The sequence below is a fragment of the Branchiostoma belcheri genome, unplaced genomic scaffold, assembly GCF_001625305.1.
Source record: "Branchiostoma belcheri isolate BF01 breed outbred unplaced genomic scaffold, Haploidv18h27 scaffold3, whole genome shotgun sequence".
Taxonomy (NCBI): Eukaryota; Metazoa; Chordata; class Leptocardii; order Amphioxiformes; family Branchiostomatidae; genus Branchiostoma; species Branchiostoma belcheri.
In genome coordinates this window covers 4,828,360-4,854,127 of record NW_017803909.1, presented here as the reverse complement: position 1 = coordinate 4,854,127, position 25,768 = coordinate 4,828,360, and the positions used below count along the sequence as shown (strand labels likewise).

Below are 25,768 nucleotides of genomic sequence, written 5' to 3'. Positions count from 1 at the left end.
AGTGTCATGAAGGAGGAACTGGGAGGGACAGAATAACAAATATTATTTCATTATACTAGAAAATGACATGTATAGCATACTTGACATGTCTGACATTATCAGATTGATGTGCATGTCTGGACAGTGAGGGTGGCTTCACTTTGCTTGCTGTGATGGCTGATTGTCCCTGATGAGATGTTTGATATGGCAGAGGAATCAGCCAGCTTGGAAGTTGTTTTGGAAGGGTTGACGTGATAGGAAGAGGATGTTGTGTCTGCAAACTTAGTGGATACTGCTGAAAGTGTGATGAAGGATGACTTGTTGGAAGAGGAAGTGGCAACATTGTGAGAAGGACTAATTCTCTGTGCCTGGATGGGAATTGCCTGACAGCTAGATCTGCAGCAGGGTGTGGGGGTTCATCTGCAGGATCTTGCTCTCAGTTTCTTCCCTCATGAAAGTTGTCTACTGGAGGAAACAAGGGCAGCAAAGCCATAGCCTGTGGACTCACCACTTCCCCAGAACATTATTCTCATATGGACTACATGAAGCTTATACCAGGATAGAGTATTAGGTGACATTCAAACATCAACAGTAGCTGAATCGGTAAAAAAAAAATAGGGAGCAGTAATATGGACCTGTTGGTCATGGGAGGTCATTTGAGTCAAATAACTATCACATGTGATGCCATATATGAAAGACTTGTGAATAGGAAGTCATTAAAGTTGAAAACTGATGCTGGTAGTGTCGAGAACAAAACGTTCCTACCTGGTATGTTCAGGTTGAACCTTACCAGGGATCTGCTGCAGCCAACTACTGCTTCATCGCCTTTGAGCGGTTTATGGGAGCCACACTGGATTGTTCCCTGTAAATTGAATATATTGACAGTTTTTCGACTTTCCCTGATAGCTTGGCCAAGTTTTGGTCGAGGAGGAGTGGAGGAGGACGTGTTCATGCGAGAAATGGTGCCACTTGCAGATTCAGCTCCAGATTCTGACATGGGCGGAGGCAGCAGTGGGGGTCTGCAGGAGGTCAAACGTGTCCGCAGCTTCTTCCCCGAAACATGGCTATGGACAAATGCAACAGCAGGGTAACATTAACTCAACAAAACTCGTCTCTGGAGATGCACCACTTTCCCTGCTTTGAATGCACAACTTTCCCTGCAATGAAATTTCTTTCCCTCACACTAATGATTACGTGGTCTGTACTCTTAGACCAAGGAGCAGGGATGGTCGAAATTTCAACTGAAAGGGACAGAATTTCAGAACCTGATATCTACCAAGGACCTAGTATTAGAAATGGCAAGGAATCCAAACTGAGTTAACTTAACATTCTACTGTTTCAGAAATAAGCATCTACATCAATATAACATACCGACATGTGTATCAATAATTAGACTGTATATCAGAATTCACAGGCACTGCATTCAACTTTTGCTTTGGGCTCTGGTCCTGAAAGTTGATATTGTATTTGTTGAGTTAGCAGGAAAAGGGTTAAGGTGACTTCTCTGCATGGCATTCTGTGGTGGCTTAGCCTAAATATATGCTCCACTTATTGATACCAAATTGATCGTCTGCCTTTAGGTGTAACAGAGTAGGCACATGCACTGATGCTTGAATGCCTCTAGTAATTACATGTAGCTACCCCAAGTTTTCTTCCAGGAACTTAGCTTTTGCCTCCCACTTGGGAGGATTGGTAGTAACCTAAGATGACAAGAGTCAGGTGAAAGAATCCTTAAATACTGGCATTGGGGTCTTAGCTGTCTTGTCTGTTGTCCTAATGCCTGATTTTTCTGCCTGGTTCATCACCCAGGGGTATCATATACAGTACTGTCTGTAGTCTTGGTCTATCATTAGCCTAGTAAGTGTTGCCATGTGGCCTTGGGATCATGTAGGTTGGAGATTTCTCTATTGAAGGAGGAAAGGACATAATACATTGCTTAGAAATTTATGAAACAATAGGTGGTGTTGGGGGGAGGACATAAAAGTGTGAAATACTGCTTCTACCCTACAAAGATTCTTTGCAGAGCCCCATATACTGTAGTTGAATAAGGATCCAAAACAAAGTTGCTGAACCAAAATGCAACTGTTACGGTATTTGTTCTGTAAAGAACAAATTGACCTGCATGGCTTTATTTGTAGCAGTTGTACTTTGTTACCAACCCTTCGATTTTTTCCTGTATACAGCACACAGTTTCAAGGAGTTAACAATTTTCAGGTTGGACATCATGATGGGACCTTCTGTTATGTCACAGACTACTTCGTCATTGCCTGCCAGCAGTCTGTAGGGGCTCCAGTGCACTTATTTAAATATCAAATTCGTTCTTGTATATCTTGACAGATGTTATAATGACTTTCCTAACAGTTTACAAAATGTATGATGAAGGGTTCATGGATATGGATGATGCCTGGATGGAGATGGACATGGTGCCAGTCGGGGCTGCAGCAGAGGGGGCAGGAGGAGGAGGAAGAGGAGGCAGCGGGGGTCTGCAGGAGGTCAAACGTGTCCGCAGCTTCTTCCCCGAAACATGGCTATGGACAAATGCCACAGCAGGGTAACATTAACACAACAAAACACAACCCTGGAGATGCACCCTTACCTCTGCTATATTCTGCATTGAAGTGTCTTTTCCTCACACTAACCACTTGTATTCGGTTCTCTCAGACTAACAGTTGCACACGTTTGACTTTCAGTGATATGGTGGAGGAACTGAGAAGCCCAGAATTGCAAAGAACTAGACGCTTTGGGATAGTATTGTAACTGGGAAACAGCAACTTTCATTCTACTCAGTCTCTTCAATTTATTTGATATTCATATATCTTACAATGTGACACAACTGCTGTATAAACACTGAATGTTAACTGCCTATAACTTTTATCTGTCCAACATTCAACTACAAACATGTAGCTGTCATATTGACTTCATCTGCTGAACCTTTTCCTGGTGTGGGCTCATTCTTTGATATAAGTAAATTAAGTGACCAGGTGAGGGATAAGGTTTTTTCTAGATTCTGATCCATGGTGACTGTCTGGTGTTGGCTAGCGCATTCTCTTTTTAGCGAACGCCCATGAACGCCCAGGATTTGTCGCTTAGTCAGGCTAGGTGTTGGCAGTTTTCTACTGCATGCACTACATGATGCGATGGAGCAACAGTAACTTACCGAAGGGTTTGTGTAATACATGTACATAATGCTGATGGCCTCATGGCTATGTATAGAGCTGTAGATTTGTTGCAGACAGCAATCTAACATTTCAGAACAAATCCACAGCTTTGTCAGTAGTATGAGCTTTGCACAGGAAGGTCTGCAGCTTGCTTTTATAGCCTCTGGAGAAAGTTGGGTACACCAAAGGTTACACTGACTGGCTTTTCCCATCTGATCTTCAGAGAGTTTCTGGTCAGGATCAAATCTCCTTGCCCAGACACAGATGGAAGCTGTCTGTATCTTGTCTGACTGTACATGTATGTCATGTATGTTGAGTTTTTATACATGTCCTTTATATATAGAAGGAGAAAGAATGCTATCTGTTGTTGGTGTGTGTGAAAGAATGAGGAAAAATTGTGCTTACATGTACTAAATTCTTCCAAATTAAGGGGGCCTAGTTGTGCTAATCAAAAGATACCAAATAGCTTTGGCAAACATAGCAACAACACATCGGATGACAATTTTTTTGTCCGTAATTTCTTGCAGATTAACAGTGACTGCAATGTCATGTCATGTCTCTGTTCTGTGTTTGTCTGTTGTCAACCCTCCTGGTTGTTCTGTTCAGTTTTGTAACAGTCGTTTGTTACTGTGGGTTGGATTTAAAATATTGGCTTTTTTGGAAGATAGTTTCATTTTCAACATGCATCAATTCAAGGCATTAGACCTGTCTAGTGGACCTGCAATTCATTTGCAAATAATGTCTTAACCATTTGAACTTCAGATGTATATCGGGATCCAGTGCTTGGAGTTGCTGTTTCTGATGAGCATGTAAAAAAAGATGAGGGTGATAGGTTTTTGTTGTTAAACCAAGGACATGATAATGGTGGCCTGCTGGAAGTCAAGCGTGTCCGCAGCTTCTTCCCTGAAACTTGGCTGTTTGACAAAGCAACTACAGGGTAACAGGCACTATCATCATGTGACGTGTCAGATCAAGCCTTTCGGAAGTTGTCCTTCCTCTGCAGTCTTCACTGATGTGTCTTCAAACACCACCTTTCCTCTTATAAGACAGTATAAAACAGCATGAGGCAGGAAGAGTCAAGGAATGTCAACTCTGCGTTTTCCTGTTCTCTGGTACTTGATGTTTTCAGTCTGCTGTCTCAACTAGTTTCATACAGGGCGAGGCTACATTGTACTTGGCCATAGGATATAGAGAATGAAGACTGGTACATGTGCCAGAATTCAGTTACATGTATAAAGACCAAGGATGGAGATTGAACATCAACTACAAAAACTTTATCAGGATCAAAAGACAAAATTTCCCCTTAGATGCAGAATGTTGTATTAAGACTAATCATTATGGTGCTTACTGTTTAATCACTTATTGCATGTTACTAACAATTAACTGCATGGCTATGCCTCTGGTATGTATGTTAACTAACTGCATGCATGGCTTTCCTGCTAGTATTCCGTGGTGGACCAGGTATGGTGTTTGCCATGGCAGTTCCTGCAGTTGCATCAATGGAGTCAAGCATGATACAGGAAGGGGAGGGGGAGTCTTTAATGGCTGTCAGTAAAGTCCGGACCTTCTTTCCAGAAACATGGCTTTGGACCAAAGCAAGAGCAGGGTACAGCTAGATGACTGTTGGTAGTTACTTACAAGTTAGTTAGTTAGTTCCTCCAAGCAATACTAACACTTTTAGCACAGCTAAATGTTTCTTATGTCTGTCAGTATCTGTATCTTCTGAACTTCCCATTCCTTCTGTCTTGAAAACTTGATTATGTAAATACATGTATTATGTAGTTTGGAGAGGTAGAATCCAAAGTCTTTTCAATTTTGTAGCTCTCCACTAGTTTGTTTTATTTTTGCCTTGGAATATTCAGGGAGGTTTAAAAACTTGGAATATTGAAGTAACTAAAAGAAATCAGCTATACCATTCAATTTTCTTTTATCTTGATATACCAAAAAAATGCCTAACATGGCAAAATGGATGTCACAACATTCCCTTAATTGAAGAGACTTTGGTTATTATGGCATGTCAACTGATATATTTTCATGGTTACAATAGTTTTGTTGACGGCAGCACATTTACAAATGTGTATTAGATACTACCACACTAACTCACAGACTATGTAGACTGCTGTTGTTCTCAAGAAGTTTAATACTGATCAGTTTGTAGATTTTAAAGCCATTTCATCATTGAACATTACTGAAACCAAAACAGTATGAATTTAAGCACTATTTACTGACATGTCTTACGGGTGACTTACTTGTGGATGTCTTCCTTAGGGCTGATGGTACAGCTGTGTTCTCCTCGACAGTGCCAGACACCATCACATCCTGGGTAGCCAGTGCATTTGCTCTGAACGATGTCAGTGGTCTTGGGGTGGCAGATACACCTGCTTCGGTAGGGAGAGTAGTAGGAGACATGAAGTACTACATGACTATATGGTATAGTGACAGTAGGGCAACTAATCATAGGTCTGGAAGATTACATTGTCTAATTTAATAATAAATGCTTTTTGACAGGATAAGCAGTTGCTGTATATATAAAAAATATTTACACCCTTCAACTATCAGCAGACTAGCTTTTTTATCTTGTTGACTTTTGCTTTAGATAGAGCAATTATGGCAAGTCATAGTACATTTTGTAAGTGGAATGACCAATTATAACATTAAAAAATTTTGAGACAGTTTAAAAGCTTAACAGTACCTTAAGACATTGCCACACTTGAAGCTTTTTAATGGTATTTAGCAACTTTTCAAATCAAATCAAAGGTAATGTAATTCTAATAGTACACACATTCCCAATGCTGTTGTACATGTAGATGGAGGCTTTCCGTCCATTTTTCGTGTCGCTGAACCTGCCCTACTCTGTGGTCAATAAAGAGGAGACAGCAATTCAAGCCCTGGTCTTCAACTACATGGATGTGGACATGGATGTGAGTCAACCTACTCTTTACTGTACAAAGCCTTCAAGTTTTAAACAATAAAGTTTTGAACCTAAACAATAATTTTCGTAGTACGTTGTTTCGTAGTTATTGCGGCCACTCCTGTAGCGCAAACTTATTATTACCGTGAATAAATAATTTGTCAACTCTCTTTTTGCTACACCTGCTGCCACCGCGAAGGTATAGTTCTGCAAAGATGTCCATTTTTCTCAGACCGCGAACTATTGCTACCACAAATATAAAGTGATTTACAGTATGTCCCTGTCCTACACAGGTGACCGTGACCTTGAAGGGGGACAGTGGCTTCAGGCATCTTGTGATGGACACAAATGATGTCAACGCCATCGGCTCTGAAGTGGAAGGTGATCAGGCCGTGGTACTGACTGTTCCAGCTGGTTCCTCCAGGTCCAAATCCTTCCCCATCCTCCCCAAGCATTTTGGGGCTATCCCCATCAAGGTGATGGCCCAGTCGACACTGGCTGCTGATGCTGTGGAGAGGCAGCTGCTTGTAGAGGTGAGGTCTAGAGTCAAGGTCTCACAGTGATGTTGATGAGGAGTTTACTTGGTAGTTCTGCTGTTTCAGTTCTTATTTTCCCCAAAATTTTAGGAACAGAATTTGTTGCATTTGCTGCATTGGCTTATTATGTTGGAGGAACTAAAAAAAAAGAAAAAATTAGAAAATAAATCCATAGCAGTGGCATTAACAATTACCTTTGCCATTAACTTATTGTCTGACATGTTTGTGCAGCCTGAGGGAGAGCAAAAAGAGTACACCAAGTCTTTCATACTTGACCTTGGTGACAGCGGTAATGGTGACATCACAAAGGACATGTACCTGTCTGTGCCTACAAATGGCCTGGTGGCTGGGTCAGCGTATGCTCGTGTGTCTGTTATGGGTAAGTTAAGTACTCCTATTACCTGTTATTGAGCCCATGATTAAGGAGCCTTTGCCATGTTTATACACAATTAATGTGAATGTTCAGTGCAATTTTTCTGTGAGTCCAGATTGTTCAGTATACTATAGTGTAGAAGTGAGTGGAAAAGGGACATTAAGTTGTTCATGTATTGTAAAAGAGCTATGCCAATTAGTATGGTGGATGGAAAGGAATCTGACTTATACACCAATCCTATACAGAACGGGGATGATATGCCATGACATGTTTTTTTGTTGTTGCAAGATGCAGGTAAATACAAACAAAAACATGGCCTATGTTTTTTGTGTACAGGTGACATGATGGGCTCGACCATCAGTGGGCTGGACAGTCTCCTGCAGATGCCATATGGCTGTGGTGAACAGACCATGATCACCTTTGCACCCAATGTCTATGTGATGCACTACCTGAACGAGACGAACCAGGTCACCCCAGAGATTGAGGACAAAGCCTTGAAGTTCATGGGCGCAGGTAGGGGCACTGTGTCTTGAGAGTTGGGATCTGATAGATTTGATTTATTGAAATTGCAACAGTGCAATACACGCGGAACAGAGGCAGCTGTTGCTGGTGTTGTGTCCCGCACATAGAAACGAATAGTGGACAGACAATACTCATCAATTCAGTCTAGTGAAGAAAGTCATGCAAAGTGCATTTCCAGTCAGTGGCATGTCAGGACTCGAACCCGGGACATCTTGATTCCGAGTCGCGCATGCTGCCGTTGCACCACACGATGTTTCATTGGTGTCCGTGTCAAGTTTATGAAAGACAGTCTTTTGATTGAATTATACCATTTATTACACATATGACAGTAAAATGTGTCTTTTCAGATTCTTTATTGTCTAATCTGTTTTTTATCACGTTGCCAGGTTATCAGCGTGAACTGACGTACACAAAAGATGACACACATACTCTCATGTCCTTCAGTGCCTTTGGAAGCAATGATCCCTCTGGAAGCACATGGTTGGTGATGTCTACTCATCTTTTCCATATTGTGAATTATTAATTTATGACAAACTGGGCAGAGCATGTGCCAACAAGCAAGGCTACATCATTGAGTATTGAGAAGAAGGGGCAAGAAATATGTTGAATGTACAACATGTACAAGACTGGTAAAAGTTATGTTGCACATCCCAACAACATAGAATGCACACTGTAAATTGTGAAATGTTTCTGGTGGCTTCATTTTTGCAGTGACCTTTTACCATGAAATCATAACACTGCTAATATGTGTTTTGTATCTGTGCTATACTACATAATAGCTTCAAGCATGAACTCCAAGCACAGCAAAACCTCCCTTTCTGTAATACCTTGAAATAAAATGTGAATGTAAGGGCATATACTGTTCTGTTCATACTTACTTGTACTTACAAAAATGTACTTGAGTAGGTCTCCTCAAGTCTCCTCGATCTCTGTGAGTGGCCTGCGTCTCTGTCAGCATTCGTTCTGTTCATAGTACATGTATATTTATTAGATATAGTTTTTTGGAGTGAAATGTTGTTAACATCAGTGACGGACCCATATCCTTCCAATCCAGGCTGTCAGCATTCGTGCTCAAGTCCTTCTCGCAGGCAGTAGATTACATCTACATTGACCCAAAGGTTCTGGCCAAGACCGTTCGATGGCTGATGAACCAACAGCTGGACACTGGGGTTTTTTCAGAACCAGGCAATGTCATCCATAAGGAAATGCAGGTAAGAACTCATTATGTATCTCATGGAAGGAAAATTAGGAGTTCTCCAAGTGGTACTGACTTAGCAGAATGTAGCAGTCAAATGGCCACTTTGTTTTTCCCCCATGATTGCAAGACACAGCCTCATGGTACATGAAAGTTGGACGACTGTGAATGTGTAGCACATACCTAGCTATAGGACAGAAAGTGTAGCAATTAAAAGCTTGATTTACTGTTACAGTATCATATGCATGCATCCACCTGCTTGGCTAAGTTTGGATGTGCCAATCATCAGATACTAGAAATCTTAAGAAAAGACCTCAGATCATCTAGAATTAGGGATTCACAAAATAGGGTTCAGATGCAGCCAAGGAAAATACTTGTCTAGGAGTAGTTCTTAGCATCTGAATTGGTAGCAAACATTGCCTGAATGTCTGTCTGTTGGATGTAGGGAGGGCTGTCCTCTGACGTGACGATGACGTCCTATGTTCTGGCCGCCCTGATGGAGTACGACAAGATTGCGGCTGATAGTGATGTGAGTGTGCCTCCTTTGTCCTTATGACATTTTACAATACAGAATACACAATTGCATGTACTAGTATTCATAAAAAAATAAGCTCATAAGATTGGCAAGGGTCATCAACACAACAGAATTTTCCTTTAATACACTAAGGGAGAGTCTTCTGAATATGATGTATTACCCCGGTAAGACTTTGTAAATTTTCATTTCATACACAGTTATGGTAAAGCAAGTAATGTATGGCACCTATACTTTAGTTTGAAAATGTCTGTAATGTCTTAGAAATAGAACTTATAGAAGTATGCCATTTCGCATGTGTAATTTTTGTCAAACCATTATGCTGAAACAACAAGAAAAACACCTAGTAAATGTGTAAATGATGCCCATGTAATCTTGTATGTATGTCTGCCTTTAGCAACACCAGTAATGTATGCCAACAACAGATTTGGCACAAGCATGTTGAAACATAGTCTAGTAAATGAATCTTATACCATCTTCTTTTACAACTTATATTTGTAGAAGGTGGATGTGACCAGAGCCAAGGAGCGAGCTGTAGCGTTCCTGGAGGGTAGACTTGACAGGGAGACAGATGTTTACACTATCGTCACCATGACCTATGCCCTTACGCTGGCCGGCAGTAGCCAGAAGGATGCTGCCTTCCAGAAGATGGACAGCTTGGCAACGACAGATGGTAGGAAGGGCAATTCCCTGTTTATTGTTTGACAGCCGAAGATTGCTTAGCATGTTGACGTATGTCACATTACAGGTACACTTCTCAACTTCCATCCTTTACTTTCAACTTCATCTGACGGTCATGATGGTTTTGTAAATAGCGACCATGTCGACGTGTTTTAGGGGGACAGAAGTACTGGACTAAGGGAGGAACAGCCACTCCACCCCCAGTCAGCGATGACCTGATGTGGAGACCTCCGTACCACAACCCGCCCTCCGCTGACGTGGAGATGACGGCGTACGCCCTGCTGACATACCTGGCCAGGGACAGCCTGATTGATGGGATGCCCATCATGAAGTGGCTGACAGAACAAAGGAATGCGTATGGAGGGTACTCATCCACACAGGTGGCTGTCTACATCATATCTTCGTCAGAACTCGTATCTATCCATTCATTAATTTGAAGTCTGCATCTATTACTGCATACACGTAATTCTCTCAAAACAAATTGCTAGTCGATATCAGACCACATTTGGAACTTGGTGAGAAATTATTACATGAAAGTTTGCAGTTACTGTAGTACCCTAGGAAAACAGCACTTTTCCTGTCTGTATAAAATAGGGAGAATAAAGTGTTTACAGGTTGCTTGGGAGGATCTAGCTGTCTTGCCAAGTTGTTACTGTTCATCCACAGGACACAGTTGTGGGGCTGCAGGCGCTGGCCTACTTTGCTGCTGCAGTTCGAGCTGGCGGACTGGACATGACAGTTACCATCACTTCAAGCACAGACTCTACCTTCTCTCACACTTTCACCATTAACGACCAGAATGCCATCGTGTTGCAGCAAGTGGAGGTGAGAGCCTGACGAGTGTAGCCTATATAGGAGACACTTTCATTGGAAATATATGTTGAGCACTGAGCTTGCTATATATATTGATGCAAAAATATAAAGTAGAGGTAGTTGCACTCTTTTGGTACATTGTACATATGTTATATGTTGTTGTTTGGCATCATAATCTTTGATCATTGTTTGTCTGGAATTTTTACTGCATTAAGAAAAAACAATAAATTTTATACTAAGGAAAACAATAGTCATACGGTCCTCTTCAGGTGTTTTCATGAATTTCAAATTGCTTCATGATCATATCAGTCACCATTTGCATGTCATTATAGATTTGTGACACACTGTAGTACTTGAGGAGATAACTGTACTATATTTTAAGTTACAAACTGTGCTTCAATTTGTGTTTCAAGAGTCCTTTCAGCTTCAAACCATCTAAGATGAACTTAGAACAACAGTAGTTCATTTGAAAGATATACCGTTGTTTGTCCTCCTTGTTTTGACATGTTTTATATCCATTGTTACCGTTTTTGTCCAGATCCCTAATGTGAGTGGAACCCTTACTGCACGTGCCCAGGGACAGGGAATGGGCCTGCTGCAGGTATAAATTCTATTCCATTCTAGTCTTCATGCAAACATTATTAGACATACTGCAAGAATGATCTGTAGACATAGATCTATCACCCACGTGTGTTCACCTGAGGGTCTCACTACATTTTGTTAACAAGTTGTTAACTATTGCAAATATGTCAGAAACATGAGATGAACAGCCTACAACCCTGCTTAAGCTAGTTTGGTTACTGGGTATTGTACAACATGAGACTGTGTGGCACTATTACATGTAGCTATGGAGTCAATCAAAGATTTTTTTTCTGTTCCAGCTCTTTGTGCGGTACAATGTTGACATGGTGGAATCAGTCCCTTCCTTTGCTCTGAGAGCCACTGTCCAGAACAGTGACACCAACTCTGTCACCTGTGAGGCATGTGGAACGTAAGTAGCCCTGACTGTTGGGTAGCCTTTCTATGGAGTTAACTTCTTTGTAGCATAGTGTAAATGTATTCAAAGCATTCATACCTGGGTAATGTCTCACACAGTATGATTTGTAGGAATTTGCTGTTCAAGCTGCAAATTAGGGGAAGTAAGCTGGGCATGTCAACAATTATTACAGCTCAGGTTACCTGAAATAAGTTGCCTTTTGTTTAGCCTGTTAAGGAAGAACTCATCAGAGGCAAGGCAATAAAGAATATTCAAAATCACTACTTTGACTTTGAGTATACCATCATTCTATTATAACGATCGTATTCTGATTTTTTGGGTGACTTTTACAACCCCTGTACAGGTACCAGTTGGGTGGGAGCAGTGGCATGGCAGTGATGGAGATAGGCATTCCCTCTGGCTTCTTTGTGGAAGATGCTGACCTGATGGCTCTGGTGGCGAACCAAAACTTGCCAACTCTGAAGAGAGCTGAGCGCTCAACCGACAACAAGAGGGCTGTTCTCTACTTTGATGAGGTGTGTTGAACAGTCGAGTCCTGTTCCATCATACAGTCCACAGTGTCAAGCAGACACTACCAACAACATTGCCAGTTTCACAATAGAGTAGGCTGTTCAGTTTCACATTTTGTGTTTTCTGTGCCACCCAGATGAATGCCAATCCCACCTGTGTGACCCTGACATCCCACCGTTCCATGCCAGTCGCCAAGACTCAGCCGTCTGTCGTCAAGGTGTATGACTACTACAAGCCAGGTTTGTACAGCAGCACAGATTATAGATTCTACTGATCATACATAATCATGTTCCTTTGTTGTCAGGAATCTGCCATACAGAAAAATTTAGTGACACTCTGTATGAAGCTTGTCCACATCAACAATTGCTACGATATGACTAGTATTTACACAGACATTACACATAATATGTGTATATTGAATCTATAATGTTTGGTACCCACAGAGGACAAGGCATCAAATATATATCAGTCGGACACCCTGAAGAACACCAACATCTGTGACGTCTGTGCCGACTGTACTGGATGCCGCACCCGACAGGGGCCAAGATCGGCCGCAGCCGCCCTCGCCATGGACACCTTTTTGGGCGTGATGCTCCTGTTACTGACCAGGCTTTTTGTCCGCTAACGGAGTAACGCCGCCCGACCAACACTCATAAGGAATGCCTGGATGTGCCTCAATTGCTAATTGGTAACAAAACTAAGATTTTGTAATTTTCAGTTTGCACATTCCATATTTTAATTCATCATGTTGTCATTCTAGTTTGATTTGAGGTGAATCTTTCACAGTAGAAAGATAACAGTGTGCAAAGCTTTTTGTGATTCTGTACTTAGGATGTAAGAGTCTGCGTAAAATTTTTGTTCAGAGGTAATCCCCGCCAATGACCGAACATTCACATATTTCTTATTCCAAAGAATTGATGCACATAATATGGTTATCAATGTTTTAGGCTGGGATCTTTTCACCTTTGTTCCATGCCTTATCAATACAACACAAGCATTTCTCCATAAAGCTACTGGCTTTCCGAAGAACTTGTTTGCATGGTCAACAATACCAATATAGATTAATATACAAAGTTTCTAATTCACTGTGCTTAAATTTATTTAAAATTACAATTGAATGTACTTTTTAACGAATTATCTTAGTCCAAAATAAAAATGTTCAAGTTTTAACCACCAGTAATAATGGCTTGGAACTTTGTTGGAGTGACAAACAAGCCTCCAAAAGTTGAGAGTTTAAATGAAGTGGTCATCAATTAAAGTCACAGGGTAATCAAGACCATCATATTTAATGTGGTGTATAATTTAGAAAGATGTGCCTATCCTTATTATTAACTGTAATATAGTCTAAAGGAAGTCTAACAAAGTTGGAATAGCTGCTGAGCAAGGGCAAAATTGCCCAATATGAATATGGGATAGATGTATATCAGCTCTATGAAATCTACTGATCATGTGTAGACATGATTTTCTCTTCTGTGCAATGTATCATCTTAAAGATAGAAGCTGCTTTAATAAAATTTGGTATCAGAAACCCTTGTCTTCCCTTGAGTGTGATATTTGTGTTGTAAGTTTCATGGTTGAGGTCACATGTAATCATGAATATGAGCTGAGAAAACTATATATATATATGTTTCGCCATTTCCTCCTCTTGTACCTTGTACGAAATGTAATCTTGTACCAGCAAAGACATGGAAAAAGAATACATTGGCCTTGGGATACACTATAGTTCTGACTTTAATTGAATTGGCACAAGAAGACAAAACACAACATTGTAATGGAAATTGGTTTATTATAAATGACTTCGCAAGTTCTTCATGTTGACCTGACTTCTGTGACTTCGACAGTTAAAAGGCTCCACGTGTATGTGGTAAACAATACATACAAGTGTACTTATAGGTCTACCTTGTTGCCATGGAACAAACAATAGGTGAACAAAAGACAACAATGTTAATTGGTCAACTAATGAACCACCACTGACCCCGAAAACTATTGGTGCTGGCCCATATTTACAAGCTGTTTCCAGTATTTGCCAGTTTGTAGCAGTTGCAGAACTTACAAAGCCCAAAATATGCATCAAACTAGACATGCTAAATACAATGAGTAGCTGCTAGGTCTATTTTAATCCCTGCCTACAGAAAAGCTAGTGGAAAAACTAAAATATTACAATTCTTTGTGTTTTCCAGATTCTGTGGACAGCATTTTTACATGCAACATAACAATGACAATCCTTTTTAATCTTGGGTGGGTCCATTGACTCTCCATCACATGCAGTCCTTTAGGAGGTCTTTTGAGTCTCAGGAGCTGAGTTACAGGAAATACAGTATATGTATGTATACAAGGATGGTAGATTAATTTGAAAATCCAATACTGTTCTCCTCCGGATAAACACATAATGTACACTTTGGTCCCTTTGCATCATCATTCCCCATGAAAAAAAATCACCCAATTCAATGTAAACCAGGGTAATATAACTGAAATAATTCAATAGCATAGTTCCATCCCTCAAGAATCAACCTTGAGCACCTAAAAACAAGTCTCTTCTCCAAGGTAAAGACTGCCAAATTTTCATGGAAACTTACAGTTTCAAATGCACAGACAAGTTATATACAAGACAATGTCGGATGCAGCTGTACTGAAGACATCTACAAGTGAAACTGAAGCCTTTTCAGTACATGTAGAGCTGATAAAATCTACAAAAGGACCGTCATCTCCACTGGTCAACACAGAAACAATGGGCTAGTGCTCTGACTACAGGTACGGACCATCAAATGTACAAGGGTAGTCACTGCTGAGCGCTTGCCGGCTGTAGTAATGTTGTAGCGGTGATTGCTTCAGGGAACAGTGCATGGTAATTCACTATTGGCACGTAGTTAGCTTGGATCATCTTTCCTGCAAACCATCTTCCATGCAGGGCGTTCACACAGGCTGCTGCTGTCTGGATGTTGGGACACTTCACATAAACGTTCCCCTGTAAACACAACAAAGTACTGTCAACTTTCTGTGTGCTGTTCTATTTGTGGACTTAGGACCCAGGAGTGAACTAATCCTTAGGGCTAATCCTTCTTATTTCTTAGTTGCCTTTTAACAAGCCCTAAATGTGATTATAATGTCTGTAATAGCAACCATTAACAATTCAATACTGACCTGTGATTGCTCTCCTCCCTGCAATGGATCAGCGGTCTGCACAAAAAAGAAGATTCATTTAGACCAAAAACTTGTGTATCAGATATTTTAGTTATTATAGATTGTACTATTAATAGTAGTATTATGTCAGGAGAATTTTATTCAAACATGGAATGACTGATTAACAGAAAATATCTGTAGTTGAAAGTATAATGCACAAGAGCAGCCCTAGAAGGATTGAGTATTTATGTTGGCAGTAAAGAGACTGACGACAACCTACTGTTAATAACTCATCATATTTGCATAGGTCACAATTAATAATCTGGATGTTGAGGGTGTTGATACAATAAAAAAATGAAAATGTGTGTTAAGACTCACGTTGTCAGAGTTTTTGTCCACGAACACGTGCAGAACACCCCCGTGCTTGGTGCACTCCTCAACTACATCATTCCTGATCTCCAAGTCCCAGTTTGGAGTGTTTTCCCTGCAAGAAAGAAGTAATACACATCTTTTAATCACTCTTCAACAGTAATTTGCCCTAAGTGACCCCCAGCTATAGAAATACAAGCCCTGTAGCTTAACAAGAAACTGCTTCTGATACTTACATCTTGATATCAAACATGTTGGAGAGCTGGAAACATGGTGTGGCATACGCAGGGATGGGTACAGGTGGGGGAGGTGGTTGCTGTCCTGCTGCAGGCATGACCCCTGCAGGGGCTGCTACCCCTGGCCCTGCCCCGGGAAGGGTGGGCAGGCCTGTCAGGCTAGCCATGGGCATGTTCAACGCCGACTGGGCTGCAGCTGGCATCTCAAACCCAGTACCTGAACAGGTAAACACAACACATGGTCAGATTACAAACACATCTTGGACTGCTTTCTCTCAATTTGTGTCAACTGATGTACCAAAAGGAAAAGAAATTGGTTCATGGTCAGATTTTAATGACATTTTAAGTTCAGACTTTTAAATCCTCAATCTATGTGAAATGAGATTGAGAAAAGAAAACAACAACTACAAATGATACCAAGCACAAATGCTTTCCTGACCTTCAGCCAACTTAGCCATGAGCTGGAGACGCCCAGTTGTGCTCAGTTCGATGCCTGTCCGCTCCAGCTCATCGCTGTCCAGGAAGGACGTTGCTGCTCCTGCATCTGACCGCTCCGTCACATGCCCCACCTTCATGGGCCTGCCTGCCAGCTCAAACCCATTCAGCTGTTCAAGGGCTTTCTTTGCACATTCTGCATCGTGGAACTGCAAGGCACACATTCAAAAACAAACAATTACCAACATTGTAACAGAACTCAGCTCTTTTCTACCTGCCTACACACATAAAAACACTCTGGCTTAATTGCCACTGCGTAATTACATTTTAACATTCAACTTTACCTAACACTATGTTATCAGCAAATTGACTTACACTCATATGATGACGGTGGAAGTGGCACATGAGAAAGAACACTTCATTGACTTACAGTGATAAAGCCGTATCCCTTGGAGCGCCCCGTCTCACTGTCCTTCATCAGCTGAATGTTGTCGATCTGTATGGGGGCGACAGGGTGGCAAGTTTTAATCAACAGAACTGAAAACTTACAAGTCTACAGAAAATCTACAACAGAGCGTCTGTTGGTTTACATCAGTGAAATTTCTTTGTCAATTCTGACCATTTCTCTGCTGTTTGGCAAGTGTATTACTACAGGTATTGACTACGTAGGAATGCTAAAAAGGAATGTTTCTGTATCTGAATCAGTATCAGTATAGCCGGTATAACTGCCCTTCGGCGTAACACACCAGCTTACATGTTTCTAGGAATGTTGTGAAGTCAGTTTATTAATCATATGAAATAGCAATGGCACACCTTTCCAAAAGGCTCGAAGATTCCCCTCAGCATGTCCTCTGTGATGTTGAAGTGCAGGGAGCCCACGTACAGTCTCATGGGACCGGAGCTGCCTTTCTGCAGGTTCTGGGAGTTGGCTGCTGCCCTGTTCTTCTCTGCTTGGGATGCTTGCACAATGATGGGGACCCCAAGTAACTTCTGGTTTGTTAGACCAATAGCCTAGGGAATACAAACATGGATATAGTACTCAAAAGGGATATAAGTACTCCGCTATCTAATATCCTGAATATTAACATAACTGGGCTATGTTCAATCACATACTTGTGCCTTTATCATATTAAACTCCAACATAAAATTATTCGTTGTGAGTACACAATGCATACTTAATCCCAAATTGGACTTTCATAGGGAATGTCACAAAACCAGGACAAACACTGGATAACCACATGGACATTTTATTAGTATGTTATAAGAAGTAAATAATTTTAAAAATGACAAAGTGTCAAAGGGACTACAATACATATTTTGGACACAAAATACAGTGTGCTTGATTAATTCTTCAACATGTTATTCTGGACACTAGTAAAAATGTATGGAACTGTTGCACTGGAATCAACTTAAAATCCTCATGTCCCACAGTGATGACATGGTTTATTAACTTTGCATTCAGTACATTTGGATGAACAGTAGAAGCTGCATGCCACTAGGAGGGGGTAGCCTTACCAATGGGACTGAGGATTTGTCTCCAAACTCCACATAGCCAAAGCCCTTTGAGCGACGTGATTTGTGGTCTGACACTAACCGCACATCACGAACCTAAAACAGAGTAAAGAGAGATTGCTGCTTCAAAAATTGGACAACTGTGTCCTTACCATTGGAACACACGACGCGTCAGTAAACTCACAATACGCAATGCCCTTGTGGCGTCGGGAGTTGCGATCTGATATAAGTCGAACTTCACGGACCTGCAAAAGAACAACCAGACGTCAGCACAACCTGCAATTGAACCAGCTGGCAGAGCAGGGTCTGAAATCAACTTAAGGTTTCATTAGTACAATAGGAACATGTACAACATTGTCACAGACACTGATCTACAATAAATCTCTGTACTAGTCATTCATCATGGCTAATAAAACAATGCAAAATAGCTATCTCTGTACTTGGCTTACAAGATGCAAATCTACATTAAAAGATTGATACCTTTCCAACTGATGAGAAAAAATCTTCCAGATCTTTAGGTCTGACCCGCTGGGACAGCTGCATGACAAAGACCGTGCGCTGATCCCGCTCCTCTGGAGACAGCTGAGGCCCACTATCATCCTTGGTAATTCCATTTTCCCTGCAAAAATAGTTAGTCTTATCTTAGTCATCACTACAGCAACAAACCAATGTGGCACAATTGTGAAGTTATGAGTCCTAAGACACTGTCTAGGTCACTAGGTCTTGAAGGAATTTTCAATGTTGCAAGTTATTTCAAAATTTAATTAATCACTACTTTCTTGCAATCACTCAAGTTTAACTCTGATATTCCTTCAGTTAAACTCACCTCAAAGGACTTTTTGACTTGGACTTCTTCTTTGGACTGCGAGCCCTGGAAAGAAATTGACATGGAATTTAGTCTAGGAAACACATCAATGAACACAAGAGTGTGTATCTCACTAGAGGAAGTGATTAAAGTCATTCACATCAGGAATCAGCAGAACTATTTATTTCTTAAGGTTATTAAGACAAGATTACTGGGACTGACAGGAAGAGACAGGCTTCGGAGGTTATAGGCATGTGCTCCCAGAACAGAATTCTGAAGGTATAAACACATTCCTATTTATTTAGTTGTAGGCACCTTGCACATTTCATTCTACATGTTTTTCCTTAAGACACTTCTTTGCAGGAAGCTTTCTGAAATATGCTTCTAACAAGCCATGCATCAACTTTGCACATTTTATTGTGAATCATTTCATGTAAAAGTCAAATACCAGGTTATGTGCTGGGTTTTCAGAAAATTGCTTATACAAGTTATATGCTAGTAAGCATTGAAGCCATGCAATTTTTTTCCTCTTAAAGGATGAGGCAGTAAGCTTTTCCTAGTACACAATTTGTCTGTATGAAATCTTTCTCTCCCACACTGTTTTTTTTATATTCAACACTATCCACTGCACTTGGTCCCATGTAGCTAGTTACCTTGGTTGTTCTGCAGGCTTAGTCTGTTGTCTGCATGGGGAGACAGAATAATTGCATCTCAGCATATATTACAACCTTGCTCATCCCATATGGGGTTGGGTTGGACCAAACTTTTTATAGTGTACCAACCCACACAGATAAACTTTAGGTATGGTTACTGGAGCTCACAGCTGCATACTCAGGTAAAGTTCCACCAGGGGAGTTTTTCAATGTATTTATCACAACGTCATGCCAACAGACATATCTGAAATATATATGTACATATTTCATCCACTACTACCTGCATGATGTTGATCACATGGTTCTAATGTGGATTGTTTTCATGCATGTTTGACAGGTCTATACAGAAAACATCACTCTTGCAAACAAGCCTGACATATTTTGGCCACAGCATCTGGCAAAAAGGAGCAGTATAGTTATTCATTTTGAGTCAGAGCAGAAACTATTGGGGTCCCTAATACATTGTAACCCTAGTCATGTAATTATTCATACCTGGGTTGACCACCAAAGTTTTGTCTGCGTGTGAAAAAAATGCAACTTGTCACTACACTTCATGTATCTAACAACTTTTCCTTTGTTTTTTGGGCACGTGTAAAACTGCAAATCAAAATGCTTCACTTCAATGTTTATGTATAACTCATAATATAACAGTAATACACAGCAATAAAATGGATTATTGAGTTCCATGACCACTGTCTACTGTTCATGGATGGTATCTATGTGGCTGTGGCCCATCAATATCTTAAAAGCTTTGTATACTGACAGCAAACTATTGCATCTGACAGATGCAGTCACCTGTTGCTAATGTTTTCCACCTTCAGTTAATTTGGTGGTTTATCATGATAAATGGACTGCTCTCTTTGCTATAAGCCTTCACCTGAGGCTACCTATCCTTCAATTTAAATTATTACTGCCTGACAGAAGTCATCTGTCCATTTACAGAGAAATCCCTATGATTGATTACAACCATACTTAGCTGAGAGGAGGTTAAAAGAGTCAAGGTTCAATTCAACTGAATTGCTGCTCATGTTCATGGCTAATTTGTCCTCCTATAGGATGAGATAGTTGGCATGTGATGAGTTATTTGTCCCTAACACAGCCTGTTAATAGTTTTATGGACCATCGAATTGATTCCTTTTCAGGGACAGCCATTAGATAAGTACATAACTTTTCTCCTTAAACTTATAAGTCAATTACAACAAGGAGCATACCTGTAGCGTCCACCCCGGATAGGACTGCGGCTTCTGCTTCTTCGGAAGCGATCTCGGTAACGTCCTCGGCTCCGTGATCGGCTCCTCCTAGAATTAATTTAATCCAGATTAAATATTTTTACAGCAGTTAAATCAAGATTGCAAAAGTTTACATGTATGCCTTTGGGGGGGGGGGGAGTTCATTGGTTATTAAAATGCTGGACTGTAGCAGTTTGCATCAAAAAGTTTTCCACAGTCAACTTTTTTTCATAACTACTCAAAATGTATAAGCAGGGATAAAGAATTTGGAAAAAGCTATGTAGCAATTAGCCTTTACTTCAGTACACAATAACCAACACCTTTCAACAGCTATATTCTTTTAAAACGTGTACGTACCTTTTCCTTTCACGATCGCGGCTCCGAGAGCGGCGCCTGTCTCTGTCCCTGTCCTTGCTGCGGGAGCGCCTGTCACGACTTCGAGATCGGCTCCGGCTGTGCTTTTTCCTCTTCCTGCCAGGAGACCATCCAAACCATCAGACATAAGCAATTACACTCAAAGACAAATACACACAAAGCATTTGTAATTGTTTAATGTCCCTGCCCTGCTTTGTTTCTACTTGATAATTATGCATTGTGCTCAGGGGGAAACAATCAAATATAGATGTCATTTTCGTGTACTACTGGCATGTCAATATAAAATTAAGTGCAACACCCACTCAATATTACAGTCAAGTCTACTAGTTCCACCTCCCTTGACTGATAAGTGACAACAGGACTAATAAGTTCAATCCTTGTTAAGGTACATAATAAAGAAAGTTTCACCATGTCTATGTCAGTCGTCTTCTCAGCTACCTGAGGCCACATTTATGACATGACCGTGGCAGAAAGTCGACATGGTATCTCCACATTCCACACACTAAAAGCTTACAGCACCACAACAAATTCCAGCAGGATATCTGAAAAACTCTCAGATATGGACTCTCAGTAGTCAAAACTTGGTAGCAGATTTCCTGCCTGAATTAGTAATATCAAACTTACCCTGTGAGATATAGGGCCTCCACTGATATGGGGCTAGAGAAACGAATATCTGCCACATTGTCCTCTACCTATTTGTACACGATATAAGGGAGATGGTTATCCTTCTTGCCTGAAAAGATGCTATACAGTTTTGATGAAACTATCTACGGTGGACTTATCTTTTAGCTTCACAGGCAAATGCCAATGGAAGATTTTACCACACATGCCCACATAAAAATGACCACCCTGTACAGTGTGACAAAACTTGGGCCGGAGCTTTTCCATTTCCCTTTATGTTCCATTTAGACAACTGGGACCATGTCGACATGTACTGTCTACACATTATCTTACATCTACGACCTGCTGCCTTTGTGACATAAAGGAACAACTTACTTTTTTCTTTCTTCATCTTTGTCACCGCTGGACTTGCTGGAGATGTCCTATCAGGTCCGAAAACACAACAGCAAAATGATGTGACAACAACGGTGGGTGTTGTGATGCCAAGAAGTGGGAAGGGGTGGGAGGAAGAAAAAACAACAGCATAAAATTCAGTCAGTAATGCTGCATTCAATATAACAGTTACCGTCGCTTGAGTGTACTAACTATTCACATGTGTATCTGGTCCATCAATATTAGAAGCCACACAGCTGTGCCAGCTCAAAGATGGCTAGCATGGCTGTAGGATGTATGAGCAAGAAAAAAAAAAAACACAAGTAAAAACCTCATCTGCCTATAAAAGTAGCACTGGACAGAGACGGATGCCTGACTAGGCAGACAGGTCTGACACACCCTTGGGTGAAGGTTTAACTACACAGTGGAGCCAGTTGCACTAGTCATGTACCAAAATCATTGTCATACACTAGGCCACTCATTGACTCCCAGTTATTGAGAGCGACAGATCAGCCGGCAGGAAGTCAGCTCCCAAGGCTGCAGCCATCAGATGAAGGAGGTGTCCAACAGCTTGCTTCATTAAACCCTGGGGCGAGAGGGGGATCCACACTTTAGTCCTATAGATTAAGGTTCACTGTTTCTTTTCTTTTTCAAACTATCAATCTCAATATCTAGCTATAGCTTTGACTTCTAGGTTGACAATTTGATATCAGTTCCAATATGTGTTATCAACAATTAAATGACTTATTCAATTGGCCATCGAAGTTGATGAAGGCAAAAACCCTGCATCTCATTCTGTTAGATAAGCTCATTTGATACAAGCATTACTTTTTGATGTTTCGTATGCAGAAATGGATGACTCAAGACTGCGTTAGAAGACGATATCACATGAACAACAAAACATTATGTCCATCACGAAATACGATGGAGTTCCCCAAATGCCAATTGTCATACAAGTATTACTTTTCCCAAAGTGCTAAAATTACAGCAAAATAGTTTTATTTTTGCAAACTTCCACATGCAATCTTATGGGCCAAAAGTTTTGTGCTTCTTTGTTTGGCAAAGGATAATGTCTACGCTGTTAGGATTACGACTATACTATAAACCTGTTGTCAGAGTAAGAGAGAGCCGATGTAGGTGTGTGCAAACTTGGGGTGATGATCACTACCTCGTAGGCCTTGAAGCAAACTGTTGCTGTACAAAGTCAATGAGGTCTACAACGAGAGAATGAAATGTGCAACAGCAGTCAGACAGGGCCGATACACAAGACTTCTAATTTGTCCAGCTTGAACATTAATCCACACAATTTAGCATTCCTGTCTTCTCCCTATAACGAAGAATCATGTTTCTGATAGGTTACCAGTGAAAATTCTTTCCTTTGTCCAAAAGACAAAATATCAAAGAGGGGTCAAATAACTAAGGAGAAGACAGAAAAGATATTACTAGGCATCTTAAATGATTAACACTAAATCATGCAATCAAACTGGACAAATGGACACAAAATTCAATGCTGGACATGTTCTATTGCCAATAGTCATTTGGTTTGAGAATCAAAGATATGCAGCATGGTCACTGCTAAATGCAGCTTTGAGCTTAATTATCAGTTGTAATTGCATCCAGCATTGATAGGAAAGGGTAACTGATCAAAAATCAATGATGTTACAAACATGTAACATTAATTATTCCCATGACTTAATGTAACAAGGGTACCATTTTAACTTAAGTGCAGATCTAAAATTAAAGAATACAATTGGTGCAATTAAAAGATATCAATGCATTATACTAAGTCAGTGCTTCTGTCTTCAGAAATCAAGCCTTCTTTCTTAAACAAAAAATATACTGCTTCAAATTTTCTAAACTTTTCTACATACCGTATTTCTGTATCAAATCATGTTACATAAAAGTCAAGGTGACAGAAAATACCAAACAAATCATTGACTCTCCAATGAGCTAAAGTGAGCACTTGGAACAAAGATATGAATGGATTAATCTATTACATTATAGTATAAATCAGTGCAAGTTATACCCTTACATGCAACAGTTATTCAATTGTGACTTTTTTTTTAAACTATTGCTTGTAAAGAGCATTCATTTCATTAGTAAGAATTCATCTGCCAAGAAAACTTAGATGAAGAAAATCTGTTTTATGTTTTCAATTTTTAAATTATGCAGGTTTTATTCATGCAGAAAATTCAGGTAAAACATAATTTTTCAATACGCCAAGTCTCATAAATTACTTTCCCTAGCAACCAAACAGCAATATTTCCTGCTAACAGTTTTACCCTTGCAAATCAATGTTTCAAAGATAGCTTTTAGTTTTAATCTCATCTTCCATTTCCAATTACAATCATTATTGCATTCAAAATTCCACACAATTCCTGTATGTTCATCACATGGCCAATAATATCTGTGCTTACAGAATTCTACAGTCCAAAGACATAACCTACCTCTTTCTTGTAAGGGGCTTCCAGCATTGCTTCTACATCGAAGTCATCAGCCATGGCTGCTGTTCACTATATCAGACAGCCTGTGCAGGACACAAAGAGGTAGAAAATCACTTCAAACTGAAGACAAATAATTTGTTTACAACTTTTGCTTGGAGTCCACGCAGAAATTATGCTCTTTGAACAACTCAGGCACACATACGCAGTTGATCACTTTTCCACAGACTATACACAGACAAACAGGTAACATGGGTAAAGCCCACTTCAATTTGTGAACATAATTTCGAGGAAACTGGGGTTCTGTGGTATGGGACTGCTTTTGTACACCACATCGTGATCAGGATGTACCCATGCCTTTCTTTGTCTACACAAAAGGCAGCTCCAAAACAGAACATAATTTGGAACATTTCTTATAATTTAAGAGATATCAAATCTAATTGGTATAATTTTTGCACATTTTCGGAGGTGACCTGGTAATATTCGGTGTACGTTTGTGTTTAGCTCATGCAAGACTCATGTGACTCGCCTGGTCAGGACAGAAATCTGCGTAAGCCATAACCAGCACGCCCCCAAGCACAAGCACAGCTCTATAGCTACCTTGGCTCTGCAAAATGAAAATCTCCTGCGATCTCTACATCATACATCATACGCTCAGGGGGAAAATATGGAGGAAACATTGGTCTACGTATTTAAACCCCCTTGATATTTACGTCACCGCGACGTCCTGTCTTGATGAAAAGTGCCATAAAAATACATTTTACATGGATATTTTCGCCTTACCTTTACAAACTGTGCAAATATATCACGTATGCTGACTTCCGAGATGCAGTTTATACCACTGCAAGTGATCAGCACAGATGTACAAAGCGCAGGGTGGATTTTCACCTCAGAATCGCCAACCTGCCCTGTGATCGTCTGAAAAACACGGCGTGCCTGTGGAGAAAACAAAATGGCGCGATTTTCCTCCTCGGGACGGGCTTCACAAGATCGTATGGCAGGGGTATGAATGACGTCACGTTTTTTGGCAACGCCAAAGGGAGCTGGTAACTTACTTTCGGGGACAGCCAGGGGACAGTGATAGAATGTCTTGGTCTGTCTTCTATGATCTTCTATAACATATCACAGAAACACTTGAAGTCTAGTCTAAGGACAGAGTCCAAAACACAAAAACTGATGTTTGATTGAGTTCTCATGTGTTGGTCAGCACTCAGCAGTGTAATTCCTGAATTCCACTTGTGATGGCATCGACTTTGGTGTAAAATTATGCCTGCTACTGTGCTAGTTGTTGGCCGAATATGCAAATTGAGCCATGCCTATGACAGCAGCTAGCAGGGAATAGAGTGCACTATTTTGGGTGTATTGTCTGGAGTAAAATTCTGTCAATCCTCTT

At 40.5% G+C, this 25,768-nt stretch overlaps 2 protein-coding genes across 17 annotated transcripts in view; one reads left to right on the top strand and one right to left on the bottom strand.

Moving 5' to 3' along the window:
- LOC109473663 (CD109 antigen-like) overlaps nt 1-13,735 on the top strand; it is a 31,667-nt gene extending 17,932 nt beyond the window's left edge. For 5 of the 10 annotated variants that reach the window (XM_019773615.1, XM_019773608.1, XM_019773611.1 and 2 more), the window contains 16 exons: nt 5,406-5,523; nt 5,945-6,058; nt 6,342-6,581; nt 6,816-6,963; nt 7,294-7,470; nt 7,866-7,959; nt 8,534-8,690; nt 9,120-9,203; nt 9,708-9,879; nt 10,044-10,267; nt 10,554-10,712; nt 11,239-11,301; nt 11,582-11,691; nt 12,041-12,212; nt 12,344-12,446; nt 12,651-13,151. In XM_019773615.1, coding sequence (XP_019629174.1) covers nt 5,406-5,523; nt 5,945-6,058; nt 6,342-6,581; nt 6,816-6,963; nt 7,294-7,470; nt 7,866-7,959; nt 8,534-8,690; nt 9,120-9,203; nt 9,708-9,879; nt 10,044-10,267; nt 10,554-10,712; nt 11,239-11,301; nt 11,582-11,691; nt 12,041-12,212; nt 12,344-12,446; nt 12,651-12,832 — 2,317 coding nt within the window. In that variant the 3' untranslated portion in view covers nt 12,833-13,151. Of the gene's footprint in view, nt 1-885; nt 1,067-2,361; nt 2,531-4,580; nt 4,744-5,405; nt 5,524-5,944; nt 6,059-6,341; nt 6,582-6,815; nt 6,964-7,293; nt 7,471-7,865; nt 7,960-8,533; nt 8,691-9,119; nt 9,204-9,707; nt 9,880-10,043; nt 10,268-10,553; nt 10,713-11,238; nt 11,302-11,581; nt 11,692-12,040; nt 12,213-12,343; nt 12,447-12,650 lie in introns of all 10 variants that reach the window. The other 5 variants (XM_019773609.1, XM_019773614.1, XM_019773613.1 and 2 more) reach the window with 5 other exon arrangements.
- On the bottom strand, nt 940-25,520 carry LOC109473665 (RNA-binding protein 39-like). Of its 7 annotated transcripts, none has more exons than XR_002140436.1 (21): nt 25,159-25,373; nt 24,382-24,461; nt 23,041-23,148; nt 22,386-22,520; nt 21,938-21,984; nt 20,924-21,037; nt 20,549-20,635; nt 19,830-19,853; nt 19,338-19,367; nt 18,706-18,750; nt 18,360-18,498; nt 17,883-17,975; nt 17,181-17,378; nt 16,798-16,863; nt 16,372-16,576; nt 15,933-16,149; nt 15,706-15,811; nt 15,349-15,384; nt 14,165-15,172; nt 7,404-7,406; nt 940-960 (listed from the first exon to the last, which is right to left on the bottom strand). XR_002140436.1 is itself a non-coding variant. In XM_019773616.1 (17 exons), exons 2-17 carry the CDS (start codon nt 24,433-24,435, stop codon nt 14,987-14,989), a joined length of 1,647 nt encoding a protein of 548 aa, XP_019629175.1. In that variant the 5' UTR covers nt 24,436-24,461; nt 25,159-25,520; the 3' UTR covers nt 13,974-14,986. The 7 variants fall into 7 exon arrangements, 1 of the variants encoding a protein (XP_019629175.1); XR_002140435.1 differs by having other exon boundaries at nt 23,103-23,148; XR_002140433.1 differs by lacking the exons at nt 22,386-22,520; nt 23,041-23,148 and having other exon boundaries at nt 25,159-25,520.
- Between the last annotated feature and the right edge of the window lie 248 nt (nt 25,521-25,768).